The sequence below is a fragment of the Scyliorhinus torazame genome, chromosome 30 (assembly GCF_047496885.1).
Source record: "Scyliorhinus torazame isolate Kashiwa2021f chromosome 30, sScyTor2.1, whole genome shotgun sequence".
Classification (NCBI taxonomy): Eukaryota; Metazoa; Chordata; class Chondrichthyes; order Carcharhiniformes; family Scyliorhinidae; genus Scyliorhinus; species Scyliorhinus torazame.
In genome coordinates, this window is record NC_092736.1 from 17,609,084 (window position 1) to 17,624,260 (window position 15,177).

Here is a 15,177-nt window from a genome sequence, read left to right on the forward strand (position 1 = left end):
TATCTGGTGCTCCTGTCCTTCTAGATGGTAGTGGTCATGGATTTGGAAGGTGCTGTCTAAGGAACCTTGGTGAGTTACTGCAGTGCATCTTGTAGATGGTACACAAGGCTGCCACTGTTCGTCGGTGATGGAGGGAGTGAATGTTTGTGTAAAGGGGAGCAATCAAGCGGGTTGCTTTGTCCTTGATAGTGTTGAGCATCTTGAATGTTGTTGGAGCTGCACTCATCCAGGCAAGTGGAGAATATTCCATCACACACCTGACTTGTGCCTTGTAGGTGGTGGGCAGGCTTTGGGGGTCAGGAGGTGGGTCACCGCAGTAGCATTCCTAGCCTTTGACCTGCCGTAGTAGACACAGTATTGATATAGCTAGTCCAGTTCAGTTTCTGATCAATGGTGATCCCATTTTCTGTAGTCTTTCCTCGGGGGCATAGATTTAAGGTAATAGGCACGAGATTTAGAGGGATTTAGGGATAAGTTTTTTTTATCTCCCTTTTATCCCACGTACCAATATATATCCAACCTACTCCACATTTCTATGTGTCCCCTCTTAACTCCCACACACACTAAAACCCACCTATCTTTCACCAAAATATACCCCCTCCTACCCGTATTCAAATATATCTCGCCACCCTCACACCCCAATATACCCGTCATGCTACAATACTCCCTTCTCAACCCCCAGCCCAATATACCCCATCTACCCCCACACTCCAATATATACCACATCCAAAAAGATCTGCTCCTAACCCCACACTCCAATACAACCCCACAGGCAAAACGGTGGGAGTATATTGAAGTATGTGGGCCGGGTGAGGTACAGGGGGAGGGTATATTGGGGTATGTGGGCCGGGTGGGGTACAGGAGAGGAGTATATTGGGGTGTGCAGGCCGGTGGGGTACAGGGGGAGAATGTTTGGGTGTGTGGCCTGGGTGGGGGTACAGGGGGGTGTATTGGCGTGTGTGGGCCAGGTGGGAGTACCGGGGGGTATTTGGAGTGTGTGGGCCGGGTGGGCTTACAAGGGTGTATATTGGGGTGTGTGGGCCTGGTGGGGGTACCATGGGGTATGTTGGGGTGTGTGGGCCGTGTGGGGGTACAGTGGGGTTATCTTGGGGAGTTTGGGCCGGGTGGGGGTACAGGTGGGTATATTGGAGTGTGTGGGCCGGGTGGGGGCACAGGGGGGTATATTGGGGAGTTTGGGCCAGGTGGGGGTACAGGGGGGTATATTGGGGAGTTTGGGCTGGGTGGGGGTACATGTGGGTATATTGGGGAGCGTGGGCTGGGTGGGGGTACATGTGGGTTCTTTGGGGAGTGTGGGCCGGGCGGGGGTACAGAGGGGGTATATTGGGGTGTGTAGGCCAGGTGAGGGTACAGAGGGGTATATTGGGGTGTGTGGGCCGGGTGGGGGTACAGGGGGTATATTGGGGTGCGTGGGCTGGGTGGGGGTACAGGGGGGTATATTGGGGGGTGTGGGCCGGGTGGGGGTACAGGGGGGTTTATTGGGGTGTGTGGGCCGGGTGGGGGTATATTGGGGTCTGTGGGCCTGGTGGGGATACAGCAGGGCTATATTGGGGTGCTCGGGCTGGGTGGGGGTACAGGGGGGTATATTGGGGAGTGTGGGCTGGGTGGAGGTACTGGGGGGTATATTGGGGAGTGTGGGCCGGGTGGGCATACCAGGGGGTATATTATGGAGTGTGGGCCGGGTGGGGGTACAGGGGGTATTTTGGGGAGTGTGAGCCGGGCGGGGGTACAGGTGGGTATATTGGGGAGTGTGGGCCGGGTGGGGGTACCGGTGGGTATATTGGGGAGTGTGGGCCGGGTGGGGGTACAGGGGGGTATATTGGGATGTGTTGACCGGGTGGGGGTACAGGGGGGTATATTGGGATGTGTTGACCGGGTGGGGGTACAGGGGGGTATATTGGGATGTGTGGGCCGGGTAGGGGTATATTGGGGTGTGTGGGCCGGATGGGGCTACAGGGGGGTTATATTGGGGGGGGGGGGCGATTAGGCTAAAACAATGGCGCACAGAGCTGCAAAAAGCAGCCCGCCCATTGGCTGTTCAGTTTCTCGACGGAAATCCTGATTGGTTACCAAAGCTCCTTCCTAATTGGTGACCGCCCTTCCACCAATCGCCATCGTCTTTCATTGTGATTGGCCGGCCCTGGTTGATTGCACGCTATGATTGGTCGTACTGCCCCCCCCCCCCCCTCCTCCTCCTTCCCCGCCCTCCGCGTGCTGATGGCGGCTGCTCAGAGTGGGGGTGCCGCACGGCCGGAGGTGCAGCCGGGGTCTGGGGCTCAGGCGGGGCCGCTGCTCGCCGACAGCAGCCGCCCTCAGGCAGGACTGCTCAGCACCCAGTGGCCGCTGAAGCGGTATGGGCGGTTCCTGCCGCTGGGGGGAGGCCCGAGCAGCTGGGAGGTGAGAGAGAGTGGAGATGGGTTGGAGGTGATGTCTATTTGGGGTGTGGGATGGGGCTGGAGGGGTGTTATTTTGGGGGGTGGGGTACGAGGGGATATTTTTTGGGGGGGGGTTGTGTGTGGATGGAGGTAATGTTTTTTGTGGGGGGGAGGGGTGGGGGGGGTGATGCTTTGGGGGTGGGGTGGGGTAGAGGGGATGCTTTGGGGGTGGGGTAGGGGGGATGCTTTGGGGGGTGGGGTAGGGGGGATGCTTTGGGGGGTGGGGTAGGGGGGATGCTTTGGGGGGTGGGGTAGGGGGGATGCTTTGGGGGGTGGGGTAGGGGGGATGCTTTGGGGGGTGGGGTAGGGGGGATGCTTTGGGGGTGGGGTAGGGGGGATGCTTTGGGGGGTGGGGTAGGGGGGATGCTTTGGGGGGTAGGGGAGGATGTTTTGGGGGGTGGGGTAGGGGGATGCTTTGGGGGGTGGGGTAGGGGGATGCTTTGGGGGGTGGGGTAGGGGGATGCTTTGGGGGTGGGGTAGGGGGGATGCTTTGGGGGGTGGGGTAGGGGGATGCTTTGGGGGGTGGGGTAGGGGGATGCTTTGGGGGTGGGGTAGGGGGGATGCTTTGGGGGGTGGGGTAGGGGGGATGCTTTGGGGGGTGGGGTAGGGGAGGATGTTTTTGGGGGTGGGGTTGGAGGGGAAGTTTTGGGGGGTGGGGTAGGGGGTGATGTTTTGGGGGGTAGGGGAGGATGTTTTGGGGGTGGGGTAGGGGGATGCTTTGGGGGGTGGGGTAGGGGGATGCTTTGGGGGGTGGGGTAGGGGGGATGCTTTGGGGGGTGGGGTAGGGGGATGCTTTGGGGGGTGGGGTAGGGGGATGCTTTGGGGGGTGGGGTAGGGGGATGCTTTGGGGGTGGGGTAGGGGGGATGCTTTGGGGGGTGGGGTAGGGGAGGATGTTTTGGGGGGGTGGGGTAGGGGGTGATGTTTTGGGGGGTAGGGGAGGATGTTTTGGGGGGTGGGGTCGGAGGGGATGTTTCGGGGGGTGGGGTCGGAGGGGATGTTTTGGGGCATGGGGTCGGAGGGGAAGTTTTGGGAGGGTGGGGTAGGGGGTGATGTTTTGGGGGGTGGGGTAGGAGGTGATGTTTTGGGGGGTGGGGTAGGAGGGGATGTTTTGATGTGGGGTAGGAGGGGATGTTTTGGGGTGAGGTAGGAGGGGATGTTTTGGGGTGGGGGGATGTTTTGGGGTGGTGTAGGAGGGGATGTTTTGGTGTAGGGTAGGAGGGGATGTTTTGGTGTAGGGTAGGAGGGGATGTTTTGGTGTAGGGTAGGAGGGGATGTTTTGGGGTAGGGTAGGAGGGGATGTTTTGGGGTAGGGTAGGAGGGGATGTTTTGGGGTAGGGTAGGAGGGGATGTTTTGGGGTAGGGTAGGAGGGGATGTTTTGGGGGGTGGGGTAGGAGGGGATGTTTTGGGGGGTGGGGTAGGAGGGGATGTTTTGGGGGGTGGGGTAGGAGGGGATGTTTTGGGGGGTGGGGTAGGAGGGGATATTGTGGGGGGTGGGGTAGGAGGGGATGTTTTGGGGTGGGGTAGGGGATGTTTTGAGGTGGGGTAGGAGGGGATGTTTTGGGGTGGGGTAGGAGGGGATGTTTTGGGGGGGTGTGTGTGGATGGAGGTATTGTTTTTGGGGGTGGGGTAGGGGGATGCTTTGGGGGGTGGGGTAGGGGGGGATGCTTTGGGGGGTGGTATAGGGGGGGATGCTTTGGGGGGTGGGGTAGGGGGGATGCTTTTGGGGGTGGGGTAGGGGGGGTGCTTTGGGGGGTGGGGTAGGGGGGGATGCTTTGGGGGGTGGGGTAGGGGGGTGCTTTAGAACATAGAACGATACAGCGCAGTACAGGCCCATCGGCCCACGATGTTGCACCGAAACAAAAGCCATCTAACCTACACTATGCCATTATCATCCATATGTTTATCCAATAAACTTTTAAATGCCCTCAATGTTGGCGAGTTCACTACTGTAGCAGGTAGGGCATTCCAAGGCCTCACTACTCTTTGCGTAAAGAATCTACCTCTGACCTGTGTCCTATATCTATTACCCCTCAGTTTAAAGCTATGTCCCCTCGTGCCAGCCATTTCAATACGCGGGAGAAGGCTCTCACTGTCCACCCTATCCAACCCCCTGATCATTTTGTATGCCTCTATTAAGTCTCCTCTTAACCTTCTCTCCCAACGAAAACAACCTCAAGTCCATCAGCCTTTCCTCATAAGATTTTCCCTCCATACCGGGCAACATCCTGGTAAATCTCCTCTGCACCCGCTCCAAAGCCTCCACGTCCTTCCTATAATGCGGTGACCAGAACTGTACGCAATACTCCAAATGCGGCCGTACCAGAGTTCTGTACAGCTGCAACATGACCTCCGGAACTCAATCCCTCTACCAATAAAGGCCAACACTCCATAGGCCTTCTTCACAACCCTATCAACCTGGGTGGCAACTTTCAGGGATCTATGTACATGGACACCTAGATCCCTCTGCTCATACACACTTTCAAGAACTTTACCATTAGCCAAATATTCCGCATTCCTGTTATTCCTTCCAAAGTGAATCACCTCACACTTCTCTACATTAAACTCCATTTGCCACCTCTCAGCCCAGCTCTGCAGCTTATCTATATCCCTCTGTAACCTGCTACATCCTTCCACACTATCGACAACACCACCGACTTTAGTATCGTCTGCATGTTACTCACCCACCCTTCTGCGCCTTCCTCTAGGTCATTGATAAAAATGACAAACAGCAATGGCCCCAGAACAGATCCTTGTGGTACTCCACTTGTAACTGAACTCCATTCTGAACATTTCCCATCAACCACCACCCTCTGTCTTCTTTCAGCTAGCCAATTTCTGATCCACATCTCTAAATCACCCTCAATCCCCAGCCTCCGTATTTTCTGCAATAGCCTACCGTGGGGAACCTTATCAAACGCTTTGCTGAAATCCATATACACCACATCAACTGCTCTACCCTCGTCTACCTGTTCGGTCACCTTCTCAAAGAACTCGATAAGGTTTGTGAGGCATGACCTACCCTTCACAAAGCCATGCTGACTATCCCTGATCATATTATTCCTATCTAGATGATTATAAATCTTGTCTCTTATAATCCCCTCCAAGACTTTACCCACTACAGACGTGAGGCTCACCGGTCTATAGTTGCCGGGGTTGTCTCTGCTCCCCTTTTTGAACAAAGGGACCACATTTGCTATCCTCCAGTCCTCTGGCACTATTCCTGTAGCCAATGATGACATAAAAATCAAAGCCAAAGGTCCAGCAATCTCTTCCCTGGCCTCCCAGAGAATCCTAGGATAAATCCCATCAGGACCCAGGGACTTATCTATTTTCAGCCTGTCCAGAATTGCCAACACCTCTTCCCTACGTACCTCAATGCCATCTATTCTATTAGCCTGGGTCTCCGCATTCTCCTCCACAACATTATCTTTTTCCTGAGTGAATACTGACGAAAAAATATTCATTTAGTATCTCGCCTATCTCTTCAGGCTCCACACACAACTTCCCATCCCTGTCCTTGACTGGTCCTACTCTTTCCCCAGTCATTCGCTTATTCCTGACATACCTATAGAAAGCTTTTGGATTTTCCTTGATCCTACCTGCCAAATACTTCTCATGTCCCCTCCTTGCTCGTCTTAGCTCTCTCTTTAGATCCTTCCTCGCTACCTTGTAACTATCCATCGCCCCAACTGAAACTTCACACCTCATCTTCACATAGGCCTCCTTCTTCCTCTTAACAAGAGATTCCACTTCTTTGGTAAACCACGGTTCCCTCGCTCGACGCCTTCCTCCCTGCCTGACCGGTACATACTTATCAAGAACACGCAGTAACCGATCCTTGAACAAGCTCCACTTATCCAGTGTGCCCAACACTTGCAGCCTACTTCTCCACCTTACCCCCCCCCCCCCCAAGTCACGTCTAATGGCATCATAATTGCCCTTCCCCCAGCTATAACTCTTGCCCTGCGGTGTATACTTATCCCTTTCCATCATTAACGTAAACGTCACCGAATTGTGGTCACTGTCCCCAAAGTGCTCTCCTACCTCCAAATCCAACACCTGGCCTGGTTCATTACCCAAAACCAAATCCAACGTGGCCTCGCCTCTTGTTGGCCTGTCAACATATTGTGTCAGGAAACCCTCCTGCACACATTGTACAAAAAATGACCCATCTAATGTACTCGAACTATATCTTTTCCAGTCAATATTTGGAAAGTTAAAGTCTCCCATAATAACTACCCTGTTACTTTCGCTCTTATCCAGGATCATCCTCGCCATCCTTTCCTCTACATCCCTAGAACTATTTGGAGGCCTATAGAAGACTCCCAACAGTGTGACCTCTCCTTTCATGTTTCTAACCTCAGCCCATACTACCTCGGAAGATGAGTCCCCATCTAGCATCCTCTCCACCACCGTAATACTGCTCTTGACTAGCAGCGCCATACCTCCCCCTCTTTTGCCTCCTTCTCTGAGCTTACTAAAACACCTAAACCCCGGAACCTGCAACATCCATTCCTGTCCCTGCTCTATCCATGTCTCCGAAATGGCCACAACATCGAAGTCCCAGGTACCAACCCATGCTGCCAGTTCCCCTATCTTATTTCGTATACTCCTGGCATTGAAGTAGACACTCTTCGAACCACCTACCTGAACACTGGCCCCCTCCTGCGACGTCAAATCTGTGCTCCTGACCTCTATACTCTCATTCTCCCTTACCCTAAAACTACAATCCAGGTTCCCAGAGGTTCCTAGGCTTTGGGGGTGTGGTAGGGGGATGCTTTGGGGGGGGGGGGTGGTAGGGGGGATGCTTTGGGGGGTGTGGTAGGGGGGGATGCTTTGGGGGGGGTGGTAGGGGGGATGCTTTGGGGGGTGGGGTAGGGGGGATGCTTTGGGAGGTGGGGTAGGGGAATGTTTTGGGATGGGGTGGGGGGGATGTTTTGGGAGGTGGGGTAGGGGGATGTTTTGGGGCGTGGGGTAGGGGGGATGTTTTGGGACGTTGGGTAGGAGGGGATGTTTTGGGGCGTGGGGTAGGAGGGGATGTTTTTGGGGGTGGGGTGGGGGGGATGTTTTGGGGGTGGGGTGGGGGGGATGTTTTGGGGGGTGGGGGGATGTTTTGGGGGGTGGGGGGATGTTTTGGGGGGTGGGGGGATGTTTTGGGGGTGGGGTAGGAGGGGATGTTTTGGGGGGTGGGGTAGGAGGGGATGTTTTGGGGGGGTGGGGTAGTAGGGGTGTTTTGGTGGGGGAGTTATGGGATCTTTTCAGGAGGGGTGGGAGGTTGGAAGGGATTTTTTGTGGGTAATAGGAGATATTATGCAGGATGGGGGTAGGAAGCAAAATGTGGGCTAGGAGGGGATATTTTGTGACTGCGGTTAGGTATTTATTAGGGGCGGTGGTGTAGGAGTATGTGGATAGGATGGGATATTTTGGGGATTTGGGGTGGGTATTTATTGCAGAGGGGGTGGTGTAGTAGTGGATTTTTTGTGCGGGTGGGGAGGATGAGATATTTTGGGGTCTTGTTGCACAGCGAGGGGCATTTTAGGCAGGGCTGGTGCAGGTGTGGATATTTGGTTGGGGGGGGGGGGGGTGGGGAGTGTGGTGGAGGATATATTTGAGGGTTGTGGAGTAGGAGCGGATGCATTGAGGGGATATATTCATAGAACCCCTACAGTGCGAAAGGAGACCATTAGGCCCATTGACTCAGTACCGACCCTCTGAAATAGGCTTTGGACGCTATGGGGCAATTTATCATAGCCAAACCGTCTCACCACATCTTTGGACTGTGGGAGAAAAGCGTATTTAGCCGGAGGAAAGTCACACAGACACGGGAAGTATGTGCAGATTTCAAAGACAGTCGTCCAGGTCCCTGGTGCTGTGAGGCAGCAGTGCTAACCTCTGTGTCACCGTTGGGGAAGGTCAAGTGGGAGGGCGATATTCAGGCGCTGCGGTGTACATACAAACATACCTAGTTGGTACTCTTGAATCTGCTCTGCTATTTAATGAGATCATGGTTGAAATGATTGTGGCCTCTACTTCTTTCCCCATTCTAACTCAGCCTTAAAAATATACAATATACATTGACCCTGCCTCCACCACCCTGGAAAGAATTCCACAGGCTAAATTGGCTGAGTCAAGAATATTCTCCTCATCTCTGTCTCTCATGGGTGACCCTTTTTTTGATCTGTGTCCTCTTGTTCTGGTCTCTGAGAGAACATATATTCGGCAGCTAACATGTCAAGCACCATCAGGATCTTGTATGTTTCAATAAGATCGCTTCTCATTCTTCCAAACGGCAATGGGAAAAGGTCAACCCTTTCATCCCAGCAATTTGCTGATTGAATATTATCTCTGCTTTCAATGGAATTAGATGCTTTCTTAAATAAGGCGATCTAAATTGCACACAATATCACAAACGGTTTCATCAGTGCCTGGTAGAAACCATCCTTACTTTTACCATTCCCCTTGCAACAAGCAACATCTCATTTGCCTTCCTAATCACGCAGGCTATTCATTTACCAGGACACCCAGATCACCCTCTACCGCAGAGTTCTGTAATCTCTCACCATTTAAATAACGTTGCTTTGCTATTAACCATGAAATTCCTGCAGTGCAGAAGAAGGCCATTCGGCCCATCCAGTCTGCACCGACCCTCTGAAAGACCACCCCATCTAGGCCCAAGCCCCTTTATCCGAGTCAATGATATGGACTTCAAATAGCAGAGACCCCAGTACTGATTGTTGTGACAATCCACTTGTTCCAGCTTGTCAACCGGAGAACCCATTTAACCCTTCTTCCTGTTAGCTAACCAATCCTCTGTCCATGCTAATAGATTACGCTCTGCACCAGGAGTTATTTTGTGTATTAACCTTTGATGTGGCAGCTTGTCAACTGCCTCCAAGTACACCACATCTACAGGTTCCCCTTTAGCCACATTGATTGTTACTTCCTCAACTTAATAGTGAAGCACAAATTCTCTTTCGTGAAACCATGTTGACTCTTGATTTCATTAACATTTTCCAAGTATCATACTATAACCTCTTTATATTGGGATTGCGGGGTAGGAGGGAGTTTGAGGGATATATTGGAGGTATGGGGTGTAGAGGCAGTATCTGGGGTGGAAGATAATGACGAGTAAGGAATGGTATATTAGGGTGTGTTTTAGGAATTGGAACTGGTATTAACGTGATGTGCTATGTGAGGGAAAGGATCTGCTATGAGGAATAGAGGTGATAATTGAGAGTTTATGAAGGTGAGGGACTGTATTTGAAGCAGTGTGGGTACCTACGAGATAGTGTTTGATAATTGCAGGGAAAAGCCTGCACGCTTGCCCCTCTTTAATATTTCAGTGATATTTTTCAACCATCACTGAGTGTCCTGGTTGTCCAGTTCTTGTTGGTAACATATTCTATTTTGAATTGAGTGAATTTGAATGAAAGCCTTGTCTCACACATAGTCAGCAGGGGAAATGGCAACCGTGAGCCGGCAAAATCACACTTGCCCTCAATTTCTAGCTACAGAATTGTCAATCAAAATAGAATCTCCTTCCAATGAAATAACGGCGAGATTCCAACTGCGTATGATTTTAATTTTCTGCCCCACTCCCACTCCCACTCGGCCTCCCACACTGTTCTAGTAAACCCGATGTACAGCACCTCATTTTGATTCGGCACTTTACAGCCTTCCTAATTCAGTGTTGAATTTACGTCTCGAATCCTAACCCCCATTTGCCCCATTTTGTTTTACTTCTTTTCTGGAGGCCCGCTGTTGGTGGTGATTCTGCCTTTCTCATCAACACCCCCTCTAAACTCCTCTTTTGTTTCTTTAATTGTCAGTCTACCATCTTTCGCCGTCGCCTGATTTGTCGTTTGACTTCTCCTGGGCGGGATTCTCCAATCCCACGGCAGAGTGTCCACGCCGTCGTAAACGGCGTCGCGTTTTACGACGGCATGAACGCGCCGCTCCCAAGACTAATTGTGGCTCCTCCAGGGGGCCAGCATGGCGCTGGAGCAGGATCCGCGCATGCGCAGTTGCGTCGGCACCAACGAGGACGTGCGCAGTGGCACCGCGCCACCGCGCGCATGCGCAGTGGCCTCCTTCAACGCAACATGGCGCAGGACTACAGGAGCCAGCATGTAGGAAAGGAGGCCCCCAGCCACAGAGGCCGGCCCGATCGCAGGCCAGGTCACATCGGAGGCCCCCCCCCAGGGTCGGACCCCCCTCAGTCCCACAAAGGCCGCCAACCGACCCTTACACGCCGAGGTCCCGCCCTCCCAGAGCAGGTTAGAACGGCGGCGGCGGGACTCGGCTCTTACGGCCATCCGGGTCGGAAAATCGGTGGGCCGGCCACGTAGAGCGGCTCACGACCGGCGCCTTGCCAACCACCATTAAGCTATTTTGCTGGTAGGGACAGCTCTGTGCAGAATCGCGTGTCGGGGCGGCGAGGCACGATTCACGCGGCCCACCGGCGATTCTCCGACCCGGCGCGTGGTCAGAGAATCCCGCCCTCTGCCTTTCACTCCATTGCGATTCTTCCCCATTGTTCCCAGCTGCCCTCCCAGCGTTTGGCCTGCCACTGTACATGCCTAACGTTTTCTAGCTGTCTTGAAATATGTAACTGCTTTTCTCTCCTTGTGCATTTCCAGCATTCTCTCTATTTAGTTAATTTAGATTTCAAAGAGCGCTGTGCAACCCCCACAGAGGCTTGTCTCAACTCTTCTCTCCACTCTGATAGTCGAGGCCTCGCCAGCACTGTTTGACTCTCTTGCACACTCTGGGGCCTTAAATCTGAGAAGTCTGAGTTACATGGTGATCCATGTAAAGTTTGGTGGGATGCGAGTTTTCTCTTGTTGAACATTTGCATCTATTAATTTCCTAGAGTTTCTCCCAGCCTATCCCCGACCTTAACCTATTTCTTCCAACGTAATTGAAGATGGCAGATGGAGAAAACAAGCCCATATGTACATTGAGTCACTGATGTTGCATTCCTGCACCAGAAAGTTTGTTCATTTTGCCTCCACTACCAGGGTGCAACAACCAATTTAAAGTGCCCATAATGAGGTACAACTATGAACACCCAGCCTTCTCTGCTGTAGCCATTCTGTTCTAGTACATGTAAACAATAATTTAAAAAAGATATTAAACAGGACAGATGGTATAAGAGGGGGTATGAGATTATGACTGACATACGAAGGAACTGTGAAATAGCAGGAGGTGGCATATGAGGGATTGTGGGATTATGTCTGCTGTATGAGGGTGATGGGAGAGGCAATATTTTGAAGTGAGAGGCGATAGCTAGATTGTGAAGGGTTGTGAGATGTCAGGAAGCAGGCTGGTGGTGCTTATTGTCCGTACTCGTGGACTCGGTTCACAAGTTTCCAATCTGGCTCACGGTTTCAGAGGTGAATGAGAAAGCAGGCATTCTGTGTGCAATTCGGGAACCTCATGAAAGGAAGTGGATTATTAACTGCTGCGAAAATGGTTTTGACATGTTCACCGTCGATGCAGTAAGCCAGTTTTGTTTTGCTTTCTAGGTTTTTGAGTCCAATCCAGAAAAGGGTGTTCTGTCCCTGATGGTTGTGCAGTCGGGCCACTTCCTCATCTCTCAAGGCGGGGCAACCCTACTGGTAAGTGTGGTGGAGCAGTTTTCTGTTACTGTTTATTTGTAACTCAATGCGCATGCAAAGCCTTGCTGCCAAAATCCTGTCTACTGCTTCCGACTTGAGAAGAGATAATTAAGCGAGCAACGTCGATTGGAGCTGTTACGGTGGGACGGGGAGAATGTGCAAACTCCACATGGACAGTGACCCGGGGCTGGGAGCGAACCCGGGTCCGCGGCGGTGTGAGGCAGCAGTGCTAAGCAAAGAAGTTACGTTAAACTGGTTTAGAACACTAGTTCAGCCGCAACTGCAGTATCGCTTACAGTTCTGGACGCCGCTACACTTTCAGAAGGATGTGAAGGTATTCGCAAGAATGCAGCAAAGGTTTCCAGGGATAAGGGAGTTCAATTGTGCATAAAGATTTGAGAAGTTGGGACTGTTTTCCTTGCAGGAGAGAAGGCTGAGAAGAGATTTGATAGGAATCCTCAAAATCATGAGCGGTCTGGATACAGCAATTGGGGAGAAACCTCCCATCGGTTAAAGGATTGAAAACCAGAGGGCATGGATTTAAGGTGTTTGGCTAGAGAAGCAATATTCACAAGGTGAAGCTTTCAGTGCAGCGGGTGGTTAGGATCTGGAAGGCACTGCCTGAGTGTGTGTGGTGGAGGCAGGGTCAATCAAGACTTTTGGGAAATTGGACCATTGTCTGATGAGGATAAATTTTCAAGGCTATGGGGGGAAAAGCGCATGGTGAATTGCTCCTCCAGAGGGCCAGCACAGACACAATGGGCAAACGGCCTCCTTGGGTGCTGTCACCATTCCACGATTCTAAATGATTTTCTCAGTTAATTGCTTGCATGCCTTCACCATCGAGTAAACCAGTTCTTTATTTCAAGAGGAAAGCCCTGTTAATTAAATTAAAATGAGCAGCTGTCATAGAATCATAGAATTTACAGTGCAGAAGGAGGCCATTTGGCCCATCGAATCTGCACCACCCCTTGGAAAGAGCGCCCTACTTAAGCCCATACCTCCACCCTATCCCAGTAACTCCACCTAACCTTTTTTTGGACACAAAGGGCAATTTAGCAAGGCCAATCCACCTAACCTGCACACCTTTGGATTATGGGACGAAACCGGAGCACCCGGAGGAAACCCACGCAGACACTGGGAGAGCGTGCAGACTCCACACAGTGACCCAAGCCGGGAATCGAACCTGGGACCCTGGAGCTGTGAGTCAACAGTGCTAACCACTGTGCCGTCCTTTACATTGAAGGCACCATTTGAGTGTTGCAATGAAAAAAACAATCAATTCGGACTCTGGTGTGCAATCCTACTGTTGAACACCCAATGCGCACACAGCGCCGTGATATTTCTGCCTACTGATTTTAAACTAGAAAAAAAACTACTAGTCAGAACCTACATTTTCTTACTAGGGAGATTAAAGTGCTTGGATATCTATTCCAACCCCCACCCCCAGCCCCAACACTTCATATCTGTTTATCTCTTGCTGAATGCTATTTTTAAATAAGTGCTATTTAAGCTCAACCATGTGTATTTAAGTTACTAACCAGGCTTCCTAGAGTCCTTTGCACATGTTGTAACTTGACAAACTTTGCTCAATTTTCAGGAAATGGTGATCGAGGTCTTTTGATGTTTGTGTGTGTTGGACAATTCTCCAATGGTCCGCTGATAAAAATATTTTTGAATTTGTTCCACGTCTTCCTTAAACAAACAGTTTTGCTGGAATAAGACATCTTGACTTTCATTGCTGCTTTGTGCCCTTTACCGAGACATGCGAGCCGTATGCACATTTACATAAGTCAAGTGCCTCTTTCTCTCGTGATAAGAGCTGTACATCTTGAATAATTTCAGCTGATTACCAATTGTAAGACATCGCGCAGTGGAATATTGGGCATTAATAACCTAACAATATACATGCATAATTGACATTGCAAACCCCCTCGGAAGTGCTTTTACACCAACTGCCTTGTTAACTCCAATGTGCCAGACACCTGGGGCCAGGTTTTCATGGCCCCATTCGGGCCAGAATGGGGGGCCTGAGAAATGTTGGCAAGACCACGCAACTAGATTGCGCACCTTTTCCCTCTTTGATTTTCCCGAAGGCGGGGGGGGGGGAATGGAAATGCAGAGCTCTGAACCCACCGTGGCTCTTAACCTGACCATTAAAAATTATAAAGGGCTTATTCAAAGCCTGACTCTGCAAGCATTTTGAATCTTTCTCGGTTGGTTGAAGTTTAGTAGCTGTCTTGAGTCAGAGCAGCTGCTGCCAGGTGAGGATCATGTTGGGGCAAGTCACGGAGTCAAGAAAAGTTTGCAAAGTTGTGTTAATGCTTTTCATAAGGCCTTTGAAATTGAAATTGCTGCAACCGCTCACAGGCAGTATTACGAACATTGCCAGTTGAGGGATTGTCACCGTCCTGCCATCGCCTGAGCCTCGGAGCAGTGGGCAAGGCTGTTTCGGCTCCACAGAGCACCAAGAAGGGTGCAGCTGCAACTGGGAGCTGCACTTTCAGGAATTGAGACTAATGGAGATGAGGAGCAACAGTGAGAGCTGGGCATCAGGAGGCCGGAGGAGAGGGAGCAATGATCCTGAGCACAGAACCTACAGAGAGAGGTGATGGGGTAGATAGCTCTCGAGTAGATGACTGAGACCCAATGCTTTAGGTGACTGCCACTATCTAGGCAGATAGTTGCATGTATCGGTGCCAGTGACAGTGCGGACCACTGTGGCACTTCACAGATAGCTGCACACTCGTGCATCATCCTGGTTACATTTTTCATCATAAGATGCGCAACACATTAGATTCACAACCGATGGGGTTGTGGGCTGAGAGAGCCTGGACTAATCAGCTGGTGCTCTGTGAAACCTTTCTGCCATTGTAGCATTTGCTGCGCTCTCCAACAACGACCATCCAGAGGAGTGGACCTTGAGGATGCTGCGGCCTTAGAAAGGGGGAGGAGCAAGAAGGTAAGACAGCTTGAAATGGAGCCAGAGGAAGATGGCGCTGAACAGACAAATGCTCCTGTTGCATGATAAGTTGGCCTCATGCTTCCTCCTCAGAAGAGGACAACCCGCCTCTCTCTCATGGCGGCACGGTAGCACAGTGG

The 15,177-nt window shown here is 51.7% G+C and overlaps 1 protein-coding gene across 2 annotated transcripts in view; it reads left to right on the forward strand.

The window, feature by feature from the left end:
* The first annotated feature begins 2,221 nt into the window (after positions 1-2,221).
* Positions 2,222-15,177, forward strand: part of LOC140404404 (meiotic recombination protein REC114-like) — a 46,449-nt gene continuing 33,493 nt past the window's right edge. For both annotated transcript variants that reach the window (XM_072492894.1, XM_072492896.1), the window contains exons 1-2: positions 2,222-2,415; positions 11,983-12,075. In XM_072492894.1, coding sequence (XP_072348995.1) covers positions 2,236-2,415; positions 11,983-12,075 — 273 coding nt within the window. In that variant the 5' untranslated portion in view covers positions 2,222-2,235. The remainder of the gene's footprint in view (positions 2,416-11,982; positions 12,076-15,177) is intronic.